Source organism: Theobroma umbraticum, unplaced genomic scaffold (assembly GCF_002168275.2).
Source record: "Theobroma umbraticum cultivar Fairchild unplaced genomic scaffold, ASM216827v3 scaffold_30.0, whole genome shotgun sequence".
Lineage (NCBI taxonomy): Eukaryota > Viridiplantae > Streptophyta > Magnoliopsida > Malvales > Malvaceae > Theobroma > Theobroma umbraticum.
The window spans coordinates 2,468,616-2,486,707 of record NW_018397254.1 but is presented as its reverse complement, the minus strand read 5'-3'; the positions used below and the strand labels follow the sequence as shown (position 1 = coordinate 2,486,707).

General features: G+C 35.2%; 2 protein-coding genes across 3 annotated transcripts; both read left to right on the top strand.

The window, feature by feature from the left end:
* The first annotated feature begins 1,859 nt into the window (after positions 1 to 1,859).
* On the top strand, positions 1,860 to 7,727 carry KNAT7 (homeobox knotted-like protein). 2 transcript variants are annotated; one of them, XM_021421290.2, is made up of 5 exons: positions 1,860 to 2,789; positions 2,994 to 3,114; positions 6,516 to 6,706; positions 6,929 to 7,060; positions 7,150 to 7,310. In XM_021421290.2, exons 1-5 carry the CDS (start codon positions 2,475 to 2,477, stop codon positions 7,183 to 7,185), a joined length of 795 nt encoding a protein of 264 aa, XP_021276965.1. In that variant the 5' UTR covers positions 1,860 to 2,474; the 3' UTR covers positions 7,186 to 7,310. The 2 variants fall into 2 exon arrangements, with proteins under 2 accessions (XP_021276965.1, XP_021276957.1); XM_021421282.2 differs by lacking the exon at positions 7,150 to 7,310 and adding an exon at positions 7,335 to 7,727 and having other exon boundaries at positions 1,866 to 2,789.
* A 2,172-nt stretch (positions 7,728 to 9,899) lies between these two features.
* LOC110411209 (phospholipase D gamma 1-like) lies at positions 9,900 to 16,555 on the top strand. The gene is made up of 10 exons (XM_021421264.2): positions 9,900 to 11,641; positions 12,427 to 12,540; positions 12,780 to 12,974; positions 13,400 to 13,648; positions 13,773 to 13,841; positions 13,936 to 14,083; positions 14,399 to 14,547; positions 14,759 to 14,935; positions 15,033 to 15,230; positions 15,916 to 16,555. Exons 1-10 carry the CDS (start codon positions 10,676 to 10,678, stop codon positions 16,207 to 16,209), a joined length of 2,559 nt encoding a protein of 852 aa, XP_021276939.1. The 5' UTR covers positions 9,900 to 10,675; the 3' UTR covers positions 16,210 to 16,555.
* Positions 16,556 to 18,092: the final 1,537 nt, after the last annotated feature.

The window sequence follows — 18,092 nt, the reverse complement described above, 5'->3', positions numbered from 1 at the left end:
TAAATAATATTTTAATTAAGTTAATAATTAATTATAAAATTTATTTAATTTAAAATAAAAGTATAAAGACTTAATGAGTTTAAAATATGAACGTAATAAAAATATAAAAATTTATTTGAACATTTTAAAATAGTTTAGAGATTTGTTTAGATATTATCCCTAATAATATCAAGTTAATTTTTGATCATATATATGTTTACATAATGCTATTATATATTTCAACTTAAATGCAATAAGATTTTAAATAATAAATTTAAAAAATTTATTGTCGGTGTATAGAATAATTTTGAATATAAATATGAAATAAAAGATTAGACTTGAAGTATTTCTCATCTGATCAAACGGTTATTATTATCCCATCAGAGGTCATTGTCCAACCCGTTCTGGTGGTCTGTCAACTTGTAGTCTAATAATAAAGGAACATGTTACATGATTGTATAATTTGTACATTTAATATACAAACGAAAATAAAAACTTTAGTAAAATGATAATAGGGAAAGACAATAAAAAAAGGCCTTGCAAACTGAAAAGCATGCACCCGCCAAAAGGAGGCGGAACACTGACAGCTGACAGCTCAACCATAAGCCGACTTTCTTAAATAACAAAATATTGGAGTTAATTAAAAAGTTGGTATTAAAGGAAAAAAGCCCTTTATTTTTATTTACTCTTCTCTTCTTTAGTTTTCTCTCTTTACTGGATGGTTTTGTATGATTAATCTGTCCTTTTCAAATTATGGCTTAATTATTTGCATTTCTTTCCCTTTTTTTTAAAAAAAATCTTTTACAAGGGTATTTTTCAATGCTAAGATTGCAGTATTATTAAAATTAAAAAGTTTTAAGATTATATCAAATAATATGATTAGAGTTTAAATATTTAAAAAATAACGAATACTTTTTAAAATAAATAAATACAATTTGCATCATGTTTTTTAAAGTTTTTTTTATTTTTTCATTTATGATTTTTTTATAAAAAATAAATGGTCAAAGTAGTGGCAGTAGTTTGAAGTTAAAGAAATGAAGTAAATATTTCACAACATACTTTATTGGGATGTTGAACTAATGAAATGAAATTAGTTGAAAATATATATTTTCTTTTTTTTTTTCTGTAAAAAAAATTTAAAAAGTGAAATTACAGTTGCTGGGATGTAGACTGGTTACCCTAAAACTATACGTGTAACAGTGATGACAGAAAATAAGAAATGAAGAGGACCTTTTTGCTAAAAGTCAGCAGACCTTTATACAGTGACCACCAAAATTGTCCTCACCTGGCAATGAAGTGTGCTCCATACTTTAATTAATTCTAACTTTTCTTTAATCATATACAATCAAGGCTAAATAAGAAAAAAAAATACCCACTAAAGTTAGAGGGAAAAAGCTTTCCAGTTATTATTTAAAAATTAAAGTAGTTCTCAAATTTGAAGATATGAAGGAGATCATTAAGTATATGATCGTGTCACGGTCTATATTTTTGAATTAAAAGATATTTCTATTAAATAGAAAAAAATAATTTTATTATAAGTTTGAAATTCATTATATTTTTTATTAATTTTAAACCTGTGATATCAATATTTGATAAAAATCGAGGGTAGATTTTGTAATTCATGAAAAATTCAGATAATACGTACAAAAGAAGAGACTTACACGATTAATGACCTTGGATTAACACAGGCAATCAAACTTCTATTCTGAAAATTCAAGGTTGATTAAATATTACTTAATGCACCAGACCCCAATCAAACCCACTTGCTTATTTGCTTAACGCACCATATCTTAAAATAAAAGTAAAAAAAGAAATCCAAAAATAGTTTTTAATTATAAAAAAAAAGGGAGAAAAAACAAAAAGCAATCAAATTGTCAGGCCATGGAAGCAGCTTTATCTATGGTTTTTCCCTTTGCTTTATCTGACCTATTTTCCCAACACTCTTTCATGGTAATGATTCCATAGCTGGCCTCTCCTTCCCCTCCTTCCCCTCCTATCTTTTTCTCTCAGACTTGAAAACAAAAGAAAACTTTGGAAAATCCCTCCCCTACCCCCCTTTCATGTTTTTGCTACTTCAACTTTCTCTGTGTATGTAAAAACCCTGCAGACATAGCAGAGGGTGGTGCAGAAAGTCTTGTGTCTCAGATCCCGATAACACTGCATCTCTCCTTACACCATTAACGAGAAAAAAACTGCCTTGGTGTTTCCCTCTCGGTCTCTCTCTTTCTCCCCATTGAAAACACTCCAGCATATAATAATATAACCTAACCTTAGTTCACTCTCAGGCACAAGGGTCTTTCTTTGTGGTCCTTTACTGCTTCTTCATTTCTTTATACACAGTACATCGAAACCTTTCTTTTTTTTGTTTACAAAATAGTGAAATACCCTTTCTCTTTTCCCTTCACACCTTATTACACTTTCCCTTTAGCGCTTTATCTATATACAACACACACACACACACACACAGTTGCTCTACTCTTTAGTGGTTTCGAGAAATGCAAGAACCCGGGTTAGGCATGATGAGTAGTGGTGGGAGTGGTGCAATTGGAGGCTTAAGCAGCGGTGAAGTGTCTGTTTCCGGTGACCAGAATCGTCAGCTCAAGGCTGAGATAGCTACTCATCCGCTTTATGAGCAGCTTTTAGCAGCTCATGTTTCTTGTCTCCGGGTTGCTACACCTATTGATCAGTTGCCTCTAATCGATGCGCAGTTGGCACAGTCTCATAATCTTCTTAGGTCGTATGCTTCACAGCATCACCAACATGGCCACTCCCTATCCCCCCATGACAGACAGGAGCTTGATAACTTCTTGGTCAGTTTTTCTTCTTCTTCTTTCAATTTTTCTTTTCAAAGATTAATTTTCCCCTCCTGGACCCTAGTGTTTTGAAGACTTTTCTTCGTTTTGTTTTTGTGGTTTGAGATTTTCTTGTTTTGTCTGTTGTTTTTTTGGAGGGTTTTAACATGGGAAAGTGTTTTTGTTGTTTATGGTGTTTTTCTTATTACTTGTTTGCTGCAGGCACAATATTTGATAGTGCTGTGTACTTTCAAAGAACAGCTTCAACAACATGTCAGAGTCCATGCCGTTGAAGCTGTCATGGCTTGCCGTGAAATCGAAAATAACTTACAAGCTCTCACTGGTTTGTCCCCTCTCTTTCTCTCTCCCCCTCTCCCGTTATTATTGTCAAATAATTCATCAAATAATCATCATTAGTTAGTTAATTGATGATGATAAATCAAAGAAGAAATTAATTAAATTAAAACTTGCTCTTTTTTCAACTATTTGATTTGTTTGCTAGGAATGAATAAATACCATATGTAAAATATTGATAAAACCATCCTTATTCTAATGACAAGTGCATATATAGAATTAGATAGTAAATAATAATATCACCATCATTAGCTGGTTTTGGATAGCATCATACTTTTCTTTATTTGGTTGTTTGAGTAATGTTTTCTTTATTTTCTCTTCTTGTTTTGGTGTCTTGATTCAATCGGTTGGTAGATAGGCAGGAGGGATAAGGAGTGATATTTGGGTTTCTTGCAAGCTTAAGAGTCCGTATCAAGAAGTGGGTGCTGTAGGACCTACCAATTAAAAATCCTTGCATCTATATAGGTTATAGTTAGGGTGGCTGCGAGGGTAGTTAGTTGGGTGGAAGAGGGCAGTCTCACCACCCGCTACCTCGACCTTTACCACCATAGCCAACAATTTACAATAAGGTTGCATTGGGATATTTGGTTTCTAAGGTTGCTTTTATTCCCATCATAATTTGATTTTCATCAATTTAAGTTTTTCTTAATACAAAATGCATGAATCTTGTTGAATGATTGCCCTCACACATGATTTTGTTAGGTATTAGAGGTTTAGATTCGTGGATGGAACCAACCATAAGAATTCATTATCAAATGATTTAATAGGATAATAATGTTTCACGCACTTTTTACATTTTATCTCTCTTTTCTTTTGAATTATGAAGCTAATCAAAGTCTAGCGTCTAGACATGAAGCTAGCTAGCTTATATGCTTGTTTGGTTAAAAGTGACAAGAAAGAAAGAGAATAATGAAAGCAACATTATCCAGTGCGTTATGTGGCTAATTACGCTTAATTCAATGGGAATAAAATTGGGTCTTTCATTTGGTTACTATATTCTGTCAGAGACGTACAAAAAGTCGACAGTTCTATATGGCTGCTTTTAGGGTTTGGGCAGCTTTAAAGACATCATTAAGACGGTTTCTGGCAGCTAATAGTCATGGCTCGCATTGTTTTAGCCCTTTCTGACACAGTTGGCGTCTAAAGCGTTAAGCAGTTTGTTTTCCTGCGTTCTGGGCCTGCATGCTTCTGCTTGGAAGCTGTACAATTTTAATGAAACGTGATAACATCTCATCTTAGATATGATCAGCTGGTCTACGGGGAAAGGCTGTGAAGCCTGAAACAGTCGTTTCTAATTATCAGTTCTTGACGCCAGCCTACCCTAGGGTAAGCTATCACTGTTTATATCAGAATATTGGAGTCTTGGCTACTCCATACAAACAACCTAATTTTGAGGAAATTTAAACACCATGCAACTCAGCTATGATGTTGTATATATTCAGCATTTAAAACATAGAAGTCCCAATAAAATAAAGTACTGTTTTCAATACACTAATCTTTTAAGTATATTAATTATTGTTGTAAGTGAAGGTAAGCAGCATTCTAATAATAAACTGCAAACATTAATGTTTTGATAGTCAAATTAGGTGTATAAGATTGCAAAGAGGATTGCAAGTTTCAAATATGAGCAAGGTGAATGAGTTGAGAGGGAAGGAGGATTGAGAAAAGGGGTGGCTTGGAAAGCTAATGGTCCAAAATAAAAGATTTAAATAACTACTTTTTGCACTTGTAGATGCTTGGTGGAGATGTTTTCTGGGTTTTCATTTCTTGAAAGAGATGCTAAATAATGTTCATTTTCTTTCTGGAATTTGCTTTTGTTTGGTAGTCTGCGGCTGTGTCATGAATGTTTTAATTATGCATACATAATTAATTTGAACCACCTGCCATGCCGGTCAAGTACACAAAAATATAACATGGTTGTTCCTTCAATGTGGTTAGGCTATAATTTTCTGAACTAAGCTCCAGCTGGAAATGCATTAATCTGACTTGTTAGTTGTAACCACTTCACATACCAAAGCCTAATTAGATATATTAAAAATGTTGGCATTATTTAAAGTATAACAAAACTATAAAAAAATGAAAACATGAAAATTGTTTGTACTCCTGCAAATTCCAGGCCAAAAGTGAAAAGTTCAGATAACTATCATAAAATATTTTTGATTCCATAAATGTGATGGTTGCATAGCATTTGTGGAATGTGGTTAAAAGAGCGAAGGCTCTCAGTCATGGTGGTCCTGAGTGTTTGGACCATGACATGTTGTATGAAATCAATAAAGTGTAAATTTTATCATATGTCATGGTCATCTGTTTATAGAGAGAGGGACATCATCTTATGGGATCTATGTACCTTGTTATGCTTAGTAGGAAAAGACTAATCTTTTCCTACCTCATTTAAGAATTGTGGGACAATTTGTCCCCTCAAAATTTATGCATGCTTATCCTTAGTTTAATGCATACCAACATTTTATATGAGACTAAAAGCTAACAAGATGCAAAGTAGTTCCATCTTTTTCAACCTTTATATAAAAGAGGTAGTGACTTTGAATTTATATCCTACAATTTAGTTATAAGAAATAAAAAAAAAATAGAATCTTATTAGCAAAACGTAAATTGGTTTAGTTGCTGTCCAACTCCAAACCAAAAGACTTGGCTGAGAGAAATTTTGGGCTAGGTTAAATGTATTCATAAAGAAATATAATCAGTTTAATAAAGCAAAAATGATTATAAATACTAAATTCACTTAAGGTTTAGTTAGTGGTTATTTAATGGTGGAAAAAACTTGTCTTAACTTTCGATAAATACCCATTTATGAAAACATTAAAGTTTGTTAGAATTATCTTGAATCTTATTATACACATGATATATGTCAAAGTACAGGTTTTTGTTTGAAATTTGTTTTTTTTTTTGTCTAATAGTGTTCTTTTATTAATATTTGTGTATGGAATAAAAGAATTCTAGAAAATAGTTTAGAATCTACTTCTATTTTCACAAAATTAAAGCAACAGACTATGAAGGTATCTAATTCTGCGGCATTGGAGCAACATATAAATTGTAGTAATCTAATACAGTCCCAACAAAAGTGGCTTTTAATTTGAATCTGCATCGGGCTTCCATGATAGGATAGCTTAGCCCAACAAATTCCTCGGGATCAGCTTAGTCCAACAATGATGTCAACTCCCAAGTGCAAAACGTGTTTCGGAACACAACATAACCTTTGTCTGTTAACCTTGCGTTGAAAGTTGAAGCACCAAACGTGACACTGAATTCTCAAACTAGTCAATATATAAATCTTAATTTAAGCAAAAACCATTACACCCTTTGGTCTAAGAAACTATGATGATTGCTTAGTGAGTTTTTCTTGACTGTATTTCTTTTCCAATTTTTTTTCAGGAGTAACCTTGGGTGAAGGCACAGGTGCAACAATGTCAGATGACGAGGACGAGTTGCAGATGGACTTCTCTTTGGATCAATCTGGCGCTGATGGGCATGACTTAATGGGTTTTGGTCCCCTACTTCCTACAGAATCTGAAAGGTCTTTGATGGAGAGGGTTCGTCAGGAGCTGAAGATTGAACTAAAACAGGTGATTGTTTTAAATCATTGTTGCAACAGACTTTATATTGTAGATTTTTTCTTTTCGTTTCATTTGAAAATATTAAACAAGTCTCTGCAATAAAAAGTTTTTCATGAGAAGTTGCCCTCCTTTTGAGATCAGGATCCTAAGCAGAGTTACTGATTTAAGTATTTATAGGCTTGATCATCACGGCAAATAAAAGGTAACACCATTTTTGTTATGTCCGTACAGGGTTTCAAATCTAGAATTGAAGATGTGAGGGAGGAAATTTTGCGAAAAAGAAGGGCTGGAAAATTACCAGGTGACACAACTACAGTGCTGAAGAACTGGTGGCAGCAACACTCAAAGTGGCCATACCCAACTGTAAGCAACTAACTTCACTTTTCAATATTATTGAAAATTTTTGCATGATTACCACCAACACGAGTTTCTTATCTTATTTGGGGGTTCAGTCTTGCCAATACCATGCCTTTATTCATTTCATTTAAAGGGAGGACAGCTCCGGGATGATACAACAACATGACTGATCATTAGAGCTGTTTCCACAGAATGCATATCCAGTCAGAATTTTCTGAGTTGCAAATTAGCCATACCACTTGAAATGATCGGTAACGATAATTTCATATGATAATTACAGGAAGATGACAAGGCCAAACTTGTGGAGGAGACAGGGCTGCAGCTAAAGCAAATCAACAACTGGTTCATCAACCAAAGGAAGCGCAACTGGCATAGCAACTCTCAATCTGTGACCTCCTTAAAGTCCAAAAGGAAAAGGTAGACAACGAAACTCCGTGAGGAATGGAGAAGAAAGGAAGTTTCAACGTGTTGATGAATGATGATGTCGGTATAGCTATTGTGTGACCTCTTGGGGTAAATAGCTCTGGGCTAACATTTTGTGATGGTACTGAAAGAATCTGGGAAGTTAGATGCTTTCCAAAACCAGGTACAGGTTGTAATAGATTGATTTTATATAGCTTACATGTAAGTGTGCAGATTCAAGTTTCTAACAAAGTAAACATACTTCCTGTCACATCTCCTCTTCCTTTGAGATGTCTCTAATTTCATATATTCATATTGAAAGTTTACTGGTTGAGATGCGAGTCATTGCTACAATTCCAAACTCGAAACAGAGACAATGCATGAACAACGCCCAAAACTGAGTTTCCTTTTGAAAATAAGAATGATTTGCATTAGTTTAATTGTCAGTGATACGTTTATACTAAGTTGACTCGTGTATTGGATAAGAAATCTAAGTTGAAAGGTCCAATATTCATATCAGAAAGATCACTCTCAAAGTTTCATCCATCAAAATTTTGTGTGTGAAGCCTACCAACACAAAATCAGTAGCTCGACTTTGGGCTAGCTTTGAAATAATTGCGGCAGAAGGAAGGTGGAGAATCAGGGTGATACAGGGTGAGGAAGAGACGGATTTGTTCAGGTTTGCATGGGAAAATGCCTGTGGGGGGAGGGAACTCATTTGCCAATTCGGATTGGTCAACCTTGGTCATAGCCAAGCCTTACTCTCACTTCAGTCACTTGCTCATGTCCAAATTGGGCCTTAACAGGCTGATCTCACAGTCTCCACTTCCTTCAGCTTTTCTCTTTCTTGAAGCTAAAACAATAAAGATCTAATAACAAAAATATGATTTTGGTTTTTTTTTTTTGGGTTTTAATATTCATCTCTTTATAATCAAAATATCAATTACGATTTAAAAAAATAAAAAAAACTAAAAAAGTATTAAAGCTTTTTTTTATAATTGAAGAAAGGATTGTTTTTTGAACAAAAAATTATACAATCAATGAACTCAATGATTGAGTGCAAAACAAATAAATATTAAAATTGTGGGAGATTTGGTAAAATTGCAGAGCAGACAATTTGGATTTCAAAATGAGAGATTGAAATCGAGATTTTTCTCAAGAATTGAGTAACGTATATCAAGGAAAAATTCAATGCTTCAGTTTTCAATTTATGGCGGCAGGGAAAAATCAAGACTGAACAATAAGAAAAGAAAAGGAGGGGGGAACCGGGGAAGATAGGGTACAAAATCAAGCCCCTCCCCCAAAATTTTCCTTCTCTGGCAGGGTTTAAACTGAAACCCCATATACGAAACTCCAACTCGGATTTGATAAGAAGCATGAAGTGGTGTCGAAAGGAGACCTTTCTTTCTTTCTTGCCATAAAACTTGAACTAGAATGGAGTTCTCATTGGTGTCTCAATCGTTGTCGTTAGCTATGATTAATGCTACCTGGGGTTGGGCCATGCCTTTTGCATCGAAACCACGAGCTTCTAAATGGGGCTTAAGTCGTCGCTGCACGGTGTAGCCACTGCTTTGGACTCAACATCATTGACCAGCAAATTGATTATGATCGAACCCCTTCGGAAAAATGCACACCAAGCCAGGGAGTAGAGAGGATACAGGCAGATCAGATAAACCTTCTATTTGAAACACTTTCCGTTGGATTATTCTGACTTCTGCCATGAAATGGAAAATTGCTCTTTGGAGATAGAATTGAGAATTTGGTTTGATCGCGAGCCTTGAACTCGATCACTACGTGTTAACTAATTCGGATGATAACATTCTAGAAATTTATGATTGAATCTTAAATACAATACAACCTTTACTATTTCGAGGGCTTTGATTTCACTCTCCAATTGAACGGGACAGAAGAGAAATCTCTGTCAATCTAAAACTATTTGCAAATGGATGAGGTTAGGCGGATGTCTTCTCTATCTTGTGTTATGTACATTGAACACAGCCATTATATGATAAGTTGAAAGGATTATGAGATTTAATTAAAATAACCATTAGTTTTGAAGACCAACAGATCAAATCTTAATGGTGTATAAGAGAAAATGGGACTGTCAATTTATCAACTTACTGTTAAAACATTTTGACATGTTCTTATGCATTGATTCTTCAGTCTTGACTTTGGTTCTGTTGCTGACCAATGCGGTTCTACGCCATTGCAATAAATTCATTAATAATAAGGTGGCGACCTCGATCATTGTTTCCTTTTATGGACAATCCGTACAATTAATAAGTACAGGCTGCTGATGACTCGGATGAAAAGTGAAATGCGAAAAACGATCTAATCAAAGTATAGGTGGGCTTTCCTTGACCGCTTTAGGGGAAATAGGGGGAGTTGACAACGGTGTCGCCCCTTGTCTTGGCTGCTGATGTTCAAGGTAGATGAAAGCCGGCTTTCCCTTGACGAAGTAAACCTTCCTTACAATGGGAACTAAAAAACCACTAGTTTAATAATGGTAGCAAATACCAAAGACCAGACACGAAAAGGAACGTTCTGAGCAGCACCCCAGAACTAATATTTGTCTCTTCGGGTCTCTTCTTTGGCTTTGTCCTGTACACTGCTTCACAAGCATTGAAATCTCCATCTCTGTAGTCTCAAAACGTTTTTTGCCTGCTGAATATACCATTTCAAGAAATATATTGGGTCCCCTTCTGACTATTTTTTATTGGGTAGTTGTGAATTTTCTTCTCCTTCTTCGTTTCTTTCAACTCATTCAACTATACCGTTCAATTTCTGGATTGTTTATTATATGTTCGTGTTTATCAATTCCATTAACTACAATCTCAAAACATATCTTTTTCTTTCTATGCCTCCCACTTTCTTTTACCGATTCAACTCTTGTTTTCTCTTTCATATGCATACCCTCATACCTCCTTGAAGACCCAGTTTTTCTCTCTTACCTACATTTGTTCAATCCAGAAAACCTTCCTCCGGGTGCAATCTGTTTCAATTTTAACAGATAGCCTAGATTTATTCGAGTGCCTGTTTTGTTTCTGGTAACAGCCTCTACTTATTTCAGTGTCTAAAAGAATTGGATATTGAATAGATTCTGATCTTGGATTATATTCTTCATTGTTGTCCTGGAAATTTTCAAGCTCCAATTTTTCCCTTGATAGTCATTCAGTTTAGTGCCACAACCAAAATAATCCAGTCTTGTTTTATATTCTAATGGCTAGTACACTTTTCCATGAAACGTTGTCCTTCGGAGGCTCAAGCCATGGTCAGGGCCAACAAGTTCTGCCATTTAAGACAACGAATGGGTCCTTGAAGGTTTTGCTGTTACATGGCAACTTAGATATTTGGGTCAAGGAGGCTAAAAACCTTCCTAACATGGATATATTCCACAAGAAGTTAGGTGACGTGTTCGGGAAGTTCAATTTGAAAGTTAACAGCAAAATTGAAGGCCATATGCCTCACAAGATTACCAGTGATCCTTATGTTACAGTTTCTGCGGCTGGTGCTGTAATTGGGAGGACTTTTGTTATTAGTAATACCGAGAACCCGGTTTGGATGCAGCATTTTAACGTTCCTGTTGCACATTATGCTCCAGAAGTCCATTTTGTTGTCAAAGACAGTGATGTAGTGGGCTCACAGATCATGGGAGCTGTTGGCATCCCGGTTGAGAAGTTATGCTCAGGCACAAAAATTGAGGGAACTTTCCCTATCCTCAATGCAAATGGGAAGCCTTGTAAGCCTGGAGCTGTATTGACTTTATCAATTCAGTACACCCCAATTGAGAAAGTGGCGCTTTACCATAAGGGATTAGGTTCAGGTCCTGACCATCATGGGGTCCCTGGTACATACTTTCCTCTTAGGACAGGTGGGAAAGTTACTCTGTATCAAGATGCTCATGTCCATGATGGTTTCCTTCCCAATTTGAAGGTTGATGGTAATGTTCAATATGAGCATGGGAACTGCTGGCAGGACATCTGTAATGCTATAAGTCAGGCCCGCCGTCTGATATACATTGCAGGATGGTCTGTTTATCACAATGTCAGACTTGTACGTGAAACTGATAAGGCAACGAATTCCACATTAGGGGATCTTCTCAAAACTAAGTCACAGGAAGGTGTGAGGGTGCTGCTCCTTGTATGGGATGATCCTACTTCTAGGAGCATTTTAGGATACAAAACGGTGAGCAACTGAAGAAACTTCTTTTCTTTACTTTTGTGTTGTTTTCATGTTCCAATTTCCATAGGTACATAATAATTCAAACTTAAAACTTCCTGCCATTTTCTATTTCCTGGTTCTGTGTTTTTAACTCTTAAATGTGGATGGGGATTTCCTTTCTTTCTGTCCTGCTCAACCTCCCCCCCTCCCCCGAGAAATACCTTTCTCTTTCATATCCTCACTGTAAGATATCTTATATGCATAAGAGATGTTTAAAGACTAAAAGTTTCATAAAGGAGTAAGAAAATGTTGGAGAGCCAACAACAATGTGGTTGCGGGTTTGATCTTTGCCCTTTCTCCATAATGGGACAAAAATAGTATGCACCACTTGTATGTCTTGGGAGCCCTGTAGTGTAGTATGGTATAGTTGATGAGTTTTCAAGTACAGCTGATAAATCTTGAACCATGTACTGTCATGTAGTTGCACAGGAATCAAGATACTAACTGTTACGCAGTCATCATCATGGAACAGAGCATTATTCAACATCAAAATATATGCTTTGTTAGAAATTGTGGTATGATTAATGTGGCTGAGCATAACCTGCTTGAACTACCTTGATAAGGCTTCGTAGGCTAGACTATCAGTTTTTCTATCTTATTCCTTTTAGAATCTTTGCTTTGAGTAATTAAATGGAGTGTTAATACTATATGTCATTTAAGTATCATTTCAATAGTTTTCTCCTACTTAAAGTAGAAATTAGTCTTGTTTCTGCTTGAACTAGACACTGACCCACTTCTACACTATGCAGGAAGGAATCATGCACACAAATGATGAAGAGACTCGCCGTTTTTTCAAGCACTCTTCAGTGCAAGTGTTGCTTTGCCCTCGATCTGCTGGAAGAGGAAGCTGGGTCAAGAAGCAGGTTGGTTATAACCAGTTACTAGAAATATGACTATGGTTCATATGCTGTTGGTTCTAGAGTATTAGTAAAAACACTTCGTCGGATATTGTCATTAGTATTTTGATGAAAGAAAACTTTGCACCAGTCATTGACATTTTGATGAGGGAAACTGTTATTTAGGTGCTATATTTATACATCCACACACACATTTGTAATGCTCTGAATCACGACTTTGTTCTCAATTGAACTTTGCTTACCAGGAAACAGGAACAATCTATACCCATCATCAGAAAACTGTGATTGTTGATGCTGATGCCGGTAACAACAAAAGAAAGGTCACAGCATTCATTGGAGGTCTTGATTTATGCAAGGGTCGATATGATACTCCAAACCATCCACTTTTCAGAACTCTGCAAACAGTGCACAAAGATGACTATCGCAACCCTAACTTCACGGTACCCATTTATGCACTTTTCTTCACTTCTTCCAGTTGTTTGATATTCTTTTGGGATTTTTCTAGGTCACTCTATGAAATATTTGATAGGAAAGCATTTGTGTCCAGTATGATTTCTCTGACTGTAACAAAAAAGCACTGCTTGATGCAACATCAGTTGCACAATGACTACGTAATCCATAAATGAACAAATTCAACATCATAATATCAATCCTATATGAATCATTTACTAGTTTGATATGAAGTGGAGTTCTTTAAAAGGAAATTACCAGTTCTGGTGATGAGAAATCTTCTTCCCCACAAGGTAAATTTTCCACTAACAGATAGAAGACCTAGAATAAACCAATTTTATAGTCTGTTGTTATTATCTTGAGAGTTTTACTTTTTGTTGTGTCCTTAATATTGCTAGTGTTTCGTCCTATTTAGGAAAGTGATGCTGGTTGTCCGAGACAACCATGGCATGATTTGCATTGCCGAATCGATGGTCCAGCTGCTTATGACATTCTCACCAATTTTGAGGAGCGTTGGTTAAAGGCTTCCAAACCCCACGGGCTTCAAAAATTGAAGACTTCAGTTGATGATGCGTTACTGAAGATTGAAAGGATTCCTGAAATTGCTGGGATAACAGAAATTCCATACTTGAGCAAAGATGATCCAGAAACTTGGCATGTTCAGGTACTTTGGATGCTAGTGAGCCGTTGGTGTTGAGTTTTCGTTACTAGTTTTCTTGTTTCCCATTTTTGTTATATCCTATTATGTTCTTTTTTTTCCTTTTCCGCTGATTTCCCTACTATGAAAGGTTTTCCGTTCAATCGATTCCAATTCCGTGAAAGGTTTTCCAGATGACCCGAAAGATGCTACAAGAATGGTGAGAGAAACATATGGATTTTAGCTGTTCTTATTAACTATTGTAGAATGATCAGATGAAGTCTAACCAACTTGTATGCTTGTACTTTGTCTAGAACTTGGTGTGTGGGAAGAATGTTCTCATAGACATGAGCATACACACTGCCTATGTCAATGCAATCCGTGCTGCTCAACGCTTCATCTACATCGAGAATCAGTACTTTCTTGGATCATCATTTAATTGGGATTCCCACAAAGATTTAGGTAAGGAACTTAACCTTTAAAGTAAGGAGTAAAGGAATGAAGATGAAATAGTTGTCTTTCGACTGAATGATCAAACTTGAAGTTTTGATATTTCTCCTCGTTGAGATGTCTATCAGAGAATGAAGACAGCATTCCAAATGATTCATCTTGTCCCATTTTTTCTCATGATCTCTTTCTAGAGGAAGCATTGAAAATTGAAACCTTCCATCGCCTAACAGATGGACTGAGATCCTGCATTTCTCCTGTTCACAATGATTTTTTTTGTACAGGGACAGACTTGAATGTATACATTTGGTTTTTGCTTTTTGCTTGCAGGTGCGAACAATTTAATACCAATGGAAATTGCTCTTAAAATAGCCAACAAAATCAGATCAAATGAGAGGTTTTCTGCATATATTCTCATCCCAATGTGGCCAGAAGGGGTTACAACAAGCACTCCTATCCAAAGGATTCTCTTTTGGCAGGTAGACTCCATATTCCAATAACAATTAGAAAATGTACTTCTAATGTCAAGCATGAATTGTTTTCATGGCTAGATGTCATTGGATGTAGTAATATTGATTTCAAATCCGCAGAATGCTTCAATGCTGATTGTGTGTTGCATTTAAAATTTTTTTTAAGAGTTTCTGCTGAATGTAAAACTTCTTCACTCAGTATAGTAGTTGATTTCTGCAGCATAAAACAATGGAAATGATGTATGACATAGTTTACAAGGCATTGGTAGAAGTTGGACTTGAGAATAAATATGAGCCTCAGGATTTTTTAAATTTCTTCTGCCTTGGCAATCGAGAGGCCATAAATGGAGGAGACTCTGTGGATCCCCGAAGTTCCTTAGCATCAAATTCTCCCCAGGTACATCTCTTTCCGACCTAGATAGACCTTTCAGATTTCTCTTTAATATTTCACCCAGCTCATCCATAAGAAAATGAACCATATGTTGGTAACGCAGGCACTTGCTCAGAAGAACCGTCGCTTTATGATTTACATCCATTCTAAAGGTATGATAGTGGATGATGAGTATGTCATAATAGGATCTGCTAATATAAACCAGCGCTCGATGGAAGGCACTAGAGACACCGAAATAGCAATGGGTGCTTATCAGCCTCACCATGCCGGTTCAAGCAAACCATACAACTCACTCGGGCAGGTAAGCTTGAGAAGATACATTTAAGTTAAGTGCATTTGTTCTTGTTGCAAGATTGACAGTCTATGCCAAATATATCTTAACATTTCTATAGAGGTTTCACAATCACACATGCACCCATTTTGCAATTAGTTTTTTAAGCTTGTAGGTTACAGTACCATAGATTGAAATTTCAATGGCAGACTTGTCCATTTGAAAGAAATACACGTGTGCACATGCTCACAAACACCCACAAAGGCCTCAGATTTAAACTTGAAAGCGGTCATTTGTTGAGGTCACGTTTTCCCATGGAAGTTCACATGAATAAACAGAAGCTTGTCCCTAATATAATAAGCATATAAATATGGAAAAGCACTTTACCTCCCATGTTTTTTTCCCAACTCTAATAGGTCTTGGGATGTGCATTCATTTCATCATCAGCAAGTAATGGACCAACTCAAGGTGTATCTATGAACATCAGATCTTGTGTCCTGTATTACTTTTAATCTTTGGCTTAGCTTCCTGCTACTTTTTATGTCTGTGAGGCCTAGGCCCTGATCATGCACAAACGCCATGGCTCTTAGAATTGAGTCTTCATTCACGTACCAGCTTTTAATTAACTCTAGGTTCTCAAATGTTGCTCATAACTATGCTCCATGTTTGCTAATTTAGGCCAAAACTTAACAGCTTTCGCTTAAAATGAGCGCAGGTCTACGGATATAGGATGTCACTATGGGCAGAGCATATCGGAGCTCTTGAGCAAAGTTTTAAGCAACCAGAGAGTCTGGAATGTGTAAGACGGGTCAGGTCTTTGAGTGAGCAGAACTGGAGACAATACGTAGCTGATGAGGTGACGGAAATGAAGGGCCACCTTCTGAAGTATCCGGTGGAAGTTGATCGGATGGGCAAAGTGAAGGCTCTTCCTGGCTGTGAAACATTCCCTGATGTGGGTGGAAAAATTTTGGGTTCATTTACAGCCATTCAAGAAAATCTCACAATCTAAAACAACTCACAAACAAAAGACTGTTTTTGTCTACCACGCGGTTTGCCCGGTATATATTTAAAGATTTCGTTGTGCATAGGAATATCATTTGATGATTGTCTGTAGATTAAGACGTTGGATGGTCAGTTGTAATGTCTTTGGAGACAAAGTTGTTTTAAGGTCAACTTTGTTCCTTGTAAGACAGTTGCTTGCCCGTATGTTCTCAAAAGGATGTTAAGGCGACTCATGTCGTTATGCATTGGCCTTGATTAATCCTCCCTCGTTTCCATATTAGCGTTTCTAAATGAAAGTTGGAGTGGCTTCTCCTTGAAAAGTCAAACATAAAGAGAGGATCCGTTGCCTAAGCCGAAGGAGATGAAACCAATTTGTGGCTATTAGCTATTATCAAGATAAGTTGGTTTTATGTATGAATCAGGAATGGTGGGAATGGGTTAGAAAAAAATCAATTTTGCCATAAAAACAAAATTCAGAAAAGTAATCAAAATTTGAATAAAATTACTATATTTTAAAAATGTACTAGCATTGACTTAAAGAGAGAACAACAAAACAGTGTCTAGTTTAAGCTAAGGTTAGGATTGGCCAAAACCATCAAAAAAAGATTCACAATTGCACAAACTAAGAATTTTAAGGTCCAGTGGCTAAGGTTAGCATCTTTTCGAAAGCGGGTCCCAACTGAACCTCTGCGTTTCCCTTTCATTAATAAGGTACGTGATCCCCCTCGAACCACCCATTATTTTGGACACTGAGACTCTTTCCCTCTTAAGTCCAACCCAAGTCAAGAAAGACAAGGTGGGACTCACTACCGTGCACCAGCAACTAACCTCATACAGCCCCAAAGAGATCCATGCTAATAGAGAGAATATTATTTTAATTAATAAAAAAATATTTAATGTATTAATTGTGTATAAATTCCATACATTATCAAATTGTTAAATTTTGACACTTTATTAATGAAATATTATTTTTTGTAAAAAAAAATACAAAAATTTGATATTATTTTAAAATTTTATTAATTTTTTTATTTTTTAAATCAAAATTTGATGGTCTAATTACCTATAAAAATTATACACTATCAATATATTAATATTAATATTTAATCTTTTAATTAATCATTCTCCAAAATTGACCACTAGTTGAAATGATGAATAATTCACATATTTTTATGTATTGTTTATTGCATGATCTTGTTGTAAAAACCTTATATTGAATATTAAACTATGAGGGAGAAACAAAGCTGTTTCTCTAATTTTCAAAACCCCGAAGATGCTTAGCATTCAGAAGGACTATAAGTGCAGACAAATTAAGGTTTAGCTCTGCTTTTGCTATTTGAGGGACAGAAACTTTTTTCCGAAAGAGTTTTTTTTTTTTTTCAAAAAAGAGAAGGTGAAGAACAGATGCTAGTTAAAAAGCTTTCAGAAAATATGGCATATATTTTCCCATCAATTGAAAATTAATTTAAAAGAAATTAATTACATATATATATTTTCTTTCTCACAATGATAATCAATGTGCTCTTTATTCCAAAACGTTAATTCAAATCTTTTTCCTGACAATAACATTAGGGCTACTTTATTGCAATTGTAAGGATATTCTATCATGCAAAATTGTATTTTTTTTTTATTTTAAAATATATACTTATTACAGTTTATAAATTAAAGACAAAATAACTTAAATTTAGTTTAAAATATAAAAAAATTATTATTTTTGTTCGTTTTCAAAAACATTTAAGGTCAATTGCTATATTGATATAAAAGAACTATAAGTAATATTAAGAATTACCAGAAAACTCATTTATATTATTAATTAATACCGATTTTTTAATAAAATTTCATTATTAATTTATTATTAATCATGAAAAGGATTAAAGGAGTCTTTTGCGATAC

What these genes read in the sequence shown, in the direction of transcription:
- KNAT7 (XM_021421282.2), top strand. Translation starts at nt 2,475, where the DNA reads ATGCAAGAACCCGGGTTAGGCATGATGAGTAGTGGTGGGAGTGGTGCA. An exon ending in AGGAGCTTGATAACTTCTTG is followed by an intron (nt 2,790 to 2,993) that starts GTCAGTTTTTCT and finishes TGTTTGCTGCAG; the next exon opens with GCACAATATTTGATAGTGCT. An exon ending in TAACTTACAAGCTCTCACTG is followed by an intron (nt 3,115 to 6,515) that starts GTTTGTCCCCTC and finishes ATTTTTTTTCAG; the next exon opens with GAGTAACCTTGGGTGAAGGC.
- LOC110411209 (XM_021421264.2), top strand. Translation starts at nt 10,676, where the DNA reads ATGGCTAGTACACTTTTCCATGAAACGTTGTCCTTCGGAGGCTCAAGC. An exon ending in GCATTTTAGGATACAAAACG is followed by an intron (nt 11,642 to 12,426) that starts GTGAGCAACTGA and finishes TACACTATGCAG; the next exon opens with GAAGGAATCATGCACACAAA. An exon ending in ATCGCAACCCTAACTTCACG is followed by an intron (nt 12,975 to 13,399) that starts GTACCCATTTAT and finishes CGTCCTATTTAG; the next exon opens with GAAAGTGATGCTGGTTGTCC.